We start from the raw sequence: 8469 nt of genomic DNA on the forward strand, positions 1-8469 counted from the left end.
GCTGTCAAACCTACACTAGCAAGGAGATCGGGCTGAAACTATAGCTACAAGCTATCCAAGGATGGTACTATAGAATGTCACCTCAAGGTAGGCCTAGTGGCGTCATCTCTTGGTTAGGCCGGAAACTTATCAATCCACCCTCGTATTCTTATCATTTTATGAAAAATTAATAATATATAGATGCACTGACTGATAAACAAAAATAACTCCAAAGCTTAAATTGCCTTTTATACAGTACTTACTGAACATATTTTAGCTTTATTTGAGATTTCATTAAAAAGGACCTTTCGAAATGCAGAGGCTCCCCGAACCAGAAGCCCCGGAGGGTTTCCACTCTTCCCCTCACCCCCTTAGTTCAACACTGTCTATCGATATAGACAATTCATAGCTCAGAAACCTTTTTCTTTTACCTCGTACCCATGAGTACTTTTGATTAGAAAGTCATAAAGAGAGCATAAAAACTGTCACACTCCCATTAGTCCAAAGTTCCCGAGATAGGTAAACACGTTCAGTTTCTCCGAATCTCTGAAAGAGAGACTCGAGTATCCGTCTCTCATCGAGTATCTCTGGTGTCGCTGAGAGAGACTGTCGAGAGACTGTCAAAAAACTGTTTAGCGTCTCTGAACGAGAGACTCGAGTTGCTCATAGAGAGATCCTCATTTCGTATCCAGTCTCTGAACGAGAATCGAATCTCTGAACGAGAGACTCGAATCCCTGAACTAGAGACTCGAATCTCAGAACGAGAGACTCAAATCTCTGAACGAGAGACTAAGTGGTGTCTCGATAGACATGGTTAAAATTTCAAAAAATTCAACATATTTCAGAGATCCCACTCTTTCTACGAGAGACTCGAGTCTCTCAAGTTATCAGTTTTATTCATTCAGTCTCTCTGTGAGAGACTCGAATCTCTGAATTAACAATTTATTGTTCGAGTCTCTCATACAGACTGTGAGGGATCTATAAAAACACCTAGGCAATAACTGAGAGACTGTGAAAGACTGTGAGAGACGCTCTCAGAGACGTTGAAAGACTCTGAGAGACTGAAAATTTTTGCCTAGGGGTGTGTTTGGAGAGCGGCGCTGTACGGGTGCGTAACATGGACAGTGGACGCGGCGGAAGAGAAAAGGTTAGAAGCGTTCGAAATGTTATGTTACAGGCGAATGATAAGGATACCGTGGATAGAAAAGGTTAGAAATGAATACAAAGTAGGCGAGACAGGTTGGTAGGACACCTTCTCAGGCATAAAGGTGTAGTCAGAGACCTATTAGAGACAGAAGGAAGAGTTAAAAGGAGTAGAGGTATATCTACATTAGATTACTTGTTCGTTAATAGTTAAGGATGTAGGTTGTTCTAGTTTTACGGAAATGCTTACATTGGTTCGGGATAAGGAGTAGAGGTGCGTGTCCAACCAGTCTTAAGACTGACGACCTTATGATGACGATTATCTCTAATGCTGATCGTAATAAGTTTATAAATAAAATGTATAAAAACTCACTCAATAAGAGGAAAAGTATACTTTTAATGTCATTATTATCTTGACAGCTAAGTGAAACTAAAAGCTCATAAATAATTTAAAGCACATATCATTAAGACGCCCACATAATACCGTTCCTTTTATTTTTTCGTTTTCACTCAATGTGAAAAACGTTTTCAAGTCGTCGTCACACTAGGGAATAATTTAGTCGGTAATGAGAGCCGCAAGCTATGTTTTCGCACCTAATGGATTTCAACATAAAACCGCCAATTTAATCGATTTACTTCTATACATTCCGGTGCTAACATGCGATTTTTACATTAAACTTAATTGGTAATCAATATGCACAACCCATATAGACTTCTGCCTGTGTATTCTGGATTGTATTTACAAATAGAAATTCTAACTTTATTTCTGACATTTATACATTGTTTCTTTCCGAAGTTCCAGCTTTTCTTTCAAATATTATCGCATTTTATACGTACTTGAAAATACTCAACAAATAAAAATTAACCAACAGTTAAATTAAAAGTGGTTACTAAGCAATATTCCGGTTGTTATAATTTCGGTTAGATCGACCATCCGCTTATTATGACACGTATTACTTTGTGTTAGTTCTTACACGGAGAAAACTAAATTTTTATGACAACTCAAAAATTACAATTTTCGGTTACTGTAAATGACTAAATTTGCCGTAGAAATCGAAAAAAAGTTTTTTAATTATTACAATTTAATTTGTAATATCAACTAAAATACAAATTCGAGTTCAAATTGTAATTTTTAATATTTTCGCTTATTAAGCAACGGACTAGTGGGATAAATGGTAAATATCGCCTTAATATTTAGGTAAATTTTCTTTTTTCGTTTTCTCCGTGTATATGAGATTATGTTTATATATGTATACCTACGGGTAAAGTAAAACATTCACCACACAAATAAAAATTAAGTACACATTTCTTTGTTGGCATTATTTGCTAAGTATTAATTTCAAAATCCATTCTCAATTTTTATCCATAATAGGCTAACTGAAATTAATGAGAAAGAATCTGTAGTATTTGATACACAGGGGCTACCAAGCAAGCGCGTTTTCTCAATAACTGCTTTACAGTTGAAGATATCAAAAAATGTTTCTTATAAAAGTGGTACCATAGAAGTATATTCCTCCATATGCTAAAATTATTTTCTATTATACCTACAGAGTGTCCCACTTTTCCTGGAGGCAACCTAATTTCATGTTTTCAAATGGAAATGACACTTTTGAGTTCCTCGTTAAATTTAAATACCACTTTCTTAACCCTATCATCATCATGAGAAAGCCGTCAGTCTTTAGACTGGTTTAACATGCACCTCCACTCTTTCCTATCCTATAGTAATCTAATCTAGGACTACCTCTATTCTTTCTAACTGCCGTTTCTGTCTCTAATATGTCTCTGATAAGACCTTCACATGCCTGAGAAGGTGTCCTACCAGCCTATCTCACCTATTTTTTATTGACTTCCATAAAGTCCCCTGTTCTCCTATTCTGTTAAATATATATCATATTTCGAACGCTTCTAATCTTTTATTTTCCACCGCGCCCACCGCCTATGTTTCGCACCCGTACAACTCCACGCTCCAAACATACACCTTTAACAAATTTTTTCGAATTTCTAAATTAACAGTTCGCGAGCATAAAATGACTTCTTTCTATTGAAGGCGACTCGACCCTGCGCTATCTCTACTACTCCTTCCGTCCTGACTTATCTGACTTCCTAGATACCTAAAATCAGCCACTTCTTCTAATTTTTCGTCTCCTATCTTTATATTTGCTCTTTCACTAGTTTTTCTTCCCTTGCGTACCACTATTTTGGTTTTACTTCTATTTATTTTTATGCAATTTTGTTTTGTCAATAGCGCTACCATTTTATTTAAAGCTATTCATCTACAACTATCTGTAACTATCTGTCAGCCGTATATTATGTCTAACATTTATAAATTTCGATAAAAAACGCACCAAATCAATAAATAGGCTGTTGCAGTGCTTTGCGTCATTTTGAATATCTCCGAAACAAAGGCACACACAGGCGTGCTATTTTCACATATAGCTTGTAGAAGAATTTCCATTATTAACGCAGACATTTTCTTTTGAAGTTCATTGAAATCTACCACTTCCAGGATAAATTGTTTCGAACTGGGATAGGTACTTTTTTTAAAGGAATGCCATATTTTTTGACAACTCATAAACTACTGTTTTGTCAATACCGCTTCCGTTTCTCTTTTACAAAAATTATTGGATTGATATTGAATTTTCTCAATATATGACTCTTGCGTTTTTCTCGCTGTGTAGAAATTAGTAAAAAAGTATTTTATTAACTGTAATGCTGTGTTATAATTTACAATCTGTATTATTTTCTTATATGAAGTATATTTTTTCCTATTTCGCAATTTTCTATTTATCAAGGTACCTAGTGGTCGAAAACGGGTTTATATCTCGATGACAACTAGCTTTTGGTTGACGAAAACTAGCAAAATCCGTAGATATATTTGCCTTCAATATATTTTATAGAAAAAACGATCCATATAATTAGCTTATGGATAAAAAAAAACAATTAAAATATTAGCAATAAATTATGAAATAATTTATCGATATTGCCTTATTAAAACGTAATTTTTTTCGCGTCTCAAAGCTGGACAACCACTAAATGGAAGAAAACAGGCGCAATATTCCTACCTTAGTTTTTCAATTAATTCACCGTATTACTATTAGGATTTAAAATTGATATAATATGTAATCAAAATGTACATATCGGGTAAAATGATTTTAATGATCACAAACTGTAGCATAAATTTGTTCAAGTTGTTCGTTTTCGTGTTTTGAATAGCGAGCCATATTGAGTTTTATNCGTCCATGCCTAGACATAATCGCGGCTATGCTAAAATCCGTGCTACACGGCCGCATGGTACAGTTCTCCTCCATCACCTCACGATCACCATCACCAAACACCGGTCTTTTTGTGGCCGTTGCAACGATGCGTTTCACCGATTTCCTTTGTCGCATTGACAGCCACTGTACAATGTTAAACTTGACGACCGCATACTTTTAAATGAAATATACAAATAAATGCCCAATAAATAGTCAACGAGTGAGAGTATTTGATTGTCCAATAGGTACTACTACTCGAACTTAATAGTCATTATTTATTGACCGTAAACGTATAGGTATAAAACTGCGGCACTTTACTGACGAACGCGTGTCGCGTCAATCGGTTCACACGATATGCCGCAACGAAAACGGCAAGCAAGATGTTTTGACAGAGTGAATATTAAGAATCTTTTGACTCACATTTAACAAGATTAGTTTGATACGCGGCGAGAGCGTGGATATTGGCCGCTCCCACTCGGGGGAGGCGTTCCGAACACTTCTCGCCGTCACCGAACAGTAATTGATTCGAAGCAAAACCTTGCTGGAACTTTCGGTTCTCTGTGTGTCCACTGCGGACACTGTCTCTATTGTGAGCGTTCAGATTTTTTCCGTAGATGTTTCGCGGGAGCGTCGACTGACCACTGTTCCGTCGAGACGCTATCAAGGAATGCATCAGCGCCGTGAAGCGTACATACTCGATCCTGCCATTTTTTAGTGGCCGCGATCACCCACCCCTTGCGCCGCGCCGCGCGGTTCGATGACAGCATACTTCGCTTTGCTAGAAGACCCCCCCCTTCCCCTTTTCGTTAGACCGTTTTCTGAACCCCCCGTCCCGCCGCAAAAACACCTGGGCGGGTGTAATTACGCATGCCGCGATCCTTTATTCTCAGGTTGTTTGTTTGATCAAGTTTGTCGAGACGAGGCGGGCTTAAGGAGGGTCCGACCTCTAGGTGGAGCTTAACAGGCTCAGCCAGACCCTCGCGATATTAGCCGATTGTCTACCTGTGTTTATAGACAACTCTGCGGTTTTAATGTTATTACTCCAGAAGGGATTTTTATTTCCTCTTTCTTTTTATTCCCTTTTCCGATCTAACGGAGAACAGTTGGAAAACGTGAAACAAAATATTGATGTAGGTAATTGAAATTTCCAATGAAAGATTTTTCACTACTTTTCTTTTAATTCTCGTACGTACCAGTTGTATGCTGGTAAACAATGCTTGTCTATACCTATGTATATCGTAGAGCACCCAAGCGAGGTCAAACGATTTACAATTAAGCCCAATTCCCAAAGTATGTAAGCAACCGATCTTTTAAATGAGTGGGTGAGTACCTATCTAGATATTTGGATATAGTGAAATTTTGATTAATCAAATATCTAATTTAATATTTAAATATCTATGAATTATGGACACTCAAATCAGTACCTATCTGAATATATTCGAGTATTTCTAATACCTACAATTCCCAGTCCTATTAGTTGAAACCATCTTTTCGAGTGAGGATGCTAAAACTGCAGCCCTCTGCTGTTTTGGTCAGATACATGCATGGCATTATACCAAATTTGCTTATTCGCTTTTATTTAAAAAAAATAGATTATTATTTTTGATCCCTTGTAAGTTTCAGTTATATCTACTTTCTGCTGACCGAAATGTTTAAGGAGTAGGATTCAGGAAAGGTATTGTAGTGCCATCTATGAATCACCACGAAAACCATCTGGAGTAGGCATATCAATTATTGTTACCATTGATTTAGAATAATTTACGAATTCACTGTACATTGAGATAGGGTAAATCCAGTTGTTCTTATTTCGTAGACATGTAGTATCTAATAAAAGGTAAAAATTAACCCTTTTAGAGAATCTTGATATACCTGAATAGATTTAATAAATTAGGATTAATTTTGGATGAAGATGGAAGAAATGGTAATAATTTCCCTCTTTATAATTTATTTTAANGTATGACTTACTGAACTACCTACTGTTGAACAATTTGGACCTGGTCCGTTAGATTGTAAGGTAAATTAGGATAAATTATTTAAGTTCAGCTCGTCTTCGAGCTAAGAACTCGATGCCCAGATGTAATATTCATAATCAATACGGTAGACAACTAAATAAAAATAATTTCTTTAAGAAAAATATAGATATGTAGGTAGGTAGATAGCTATCTTGTTTTGTACGTTATGCATTTAAATGTTTTACGATTATTGTATTTATTGAATTGAATTTATATGGAAATAAAAGAAAATTAAAAGCCATTAAGAATGACCTACTCTTTTTACAGTTTCAAAATACCCAGAATACTATATGTTTATAAAATGTACTCTTATAATTACAATATAAGGTGTACCTATAATATGTTTATTAGGTATTAGATATTATTGTTATTGTATTTAAATAAAATACCTATTTGCTTAGTACCCGATAGGGTTAAAACCTAATCGCTCGATCTAGTAAGAACCTACTCTATTAAATTGCAAACCTAGCACTTGACCAGAAATCTAAATCCTCAATCAAGTATTTCAGTAAATGCCTGCCCTTATATTCGATAAAGAATTAAGTCATCTAATTATGAGCCCAGATAGAGCTTTGACGCAGTGCTTAATAATAATAATAATAAAAAACCTCGCCAGGTATCTGACTTAGAACCCGGTTAGACGACTGGCAGCATTTTTTATGGAAACGCTAACGAAAAAACATTACATTCTGATAAAACAACTAATCGGGGTCGCCAAATCTACTATCTAAGTATCAACAATGGGAAAACATTACACAAACAAAACGAGTGAAAACTAAATCTACTCAAAATTTTGAAATAAATTATATTTCAAATTCCCAACTACTAATACTTTAGCTGATGTATCTAGATTCGCTTTTTTCGCTAGGTAATTGTAGATATATAGTTAAATCTGACCCTTGTAAACGTTTAAATTAAAACCTTATTACTAGAATTACTTATACCAACTGTACCCTTTAAAATGACTGTTTGAAACAATTACATTAGCTGATTTTATTAAAGTTGTAGGTACCAGAAGCAGAACCAAGTGTTCATTAGATGTTTATTCAATATAACTAAATTCCTAGCATTTTACTTACCTAGCGGTGAAATACAGTTTGGAGGGTCCCGATCCTTGCACTTATTGGATGAAGTTCTTGTGCGTCCATGCCTAGACATAATCGCGGCTATGCTAAAATCCGTGCTACACGGCCGCATGGTACAGTTCTCCTCCATCACCTCACGATCACCATCACCAAACACCGGTCTTTTTGTGGCCGTTGCAACGATGCGTTTCACCGATTTCCTTTGTCGCATTGACAGCCACTGTACAATGTTAAACTTGACGACCGCATACTTTTAAATGAAATATACAAATAAATGCCCAATAAATAGTCAACGAGTGAGAGTATTTGATTGTCCAATAGGTACTACTACTCGAACTTAATAGTCATTATTTATTGACCGTAAACGTATAGGTATAAAACTGCGGCACTTTACTGACGAACGCGTGTCGCGTCAATCGGTTCACACGATATGCCGCAACGAAAACGGCAAGCAAGATGTTTTGACAGAGTGAATATTAAGAATCTTTTGACTCACATTTAACAAGATTAGTTTGATACGCGGCGAGAGCGTGGATATTGGCCGCTCCCACTCGGGGGAGGCGTTCCGAACACTTCTCGCCGTCACCGAACAGTAATTGATTCGAAGCAAAACCTTGCTGGAACTTTCGGTTCTCTGTGTGTCCACTGCGGACACTGTCTCTATTGTGAGCGTTCAGATTTTTTCCGTAGATGTTTCGCGGGAGCGTCGACTGACCACTGCTCCGTCGAGACGCTATCAAGGAATGCATCAGCGCCGTGAAGCGTACATACTCGGTCCTGCCATTTTTTAGTGGCCGCGACCACCCACCCCTTGCGCCGCGCCGCGCGGTTCGATGACAGCATACTTCGCTTTGCTAGAAGACCCCCCCCTTCCCCTTTTCGTTAGACCGTTTTCTGAACCCCCCGTCCCGCCGCAAAAACACCTGGGCGGGTGTAATTACGCATGCCGCGATCCTTTATTCTCAGGTTGTTTGTTTGATCAAGTTTGTCGAGACG

At 37.1% G+C, this 8469-nt stretch overlaps 1 protein-coding gene across 1 annotated transcript in view; it reads right to left on the reverse strand.

The window, feature by feature from the left end:
• LOC108741714 (T-box transcription factor TBX20-like) overlaps positions 1 to 8175 on the reverse strand; it is a gene marked incomplete at its 3' end in the record, with an annotated part of 80293 nt that extends 72118 nt beyond the window's left edge. The window contains exon 1 of the mRNA XM_018476606.2: positions 7468 to 8175. Within this exon, the coding sequence (XP_018332108.1) occupies positions 7468 to 7684 (217 nt within the window). The remainder of the gene's footprint in view (positions 1 to 7467) is intronic.
• Between the last annotated feature and the right edge of the window lie 294 nt (positions 8176 to 8469).

The sequence above is a fragment of the Agrilus planipennis genome, unplaced genomic scaffold, assembly GCF_000699045.2.
Source record: "Agrilus planipennis isolate EAB-ADULT unplaced genomic scaffold, Apla_2.0 scaffold322, whole genome shotgun sequence".
NCBI classification, from domain to species: Eukaryota; Metazoa; Arthropoda; class Insecta; order Coleoptera; family Buprestidae; genus Agrilus; species Agrilus planipennis.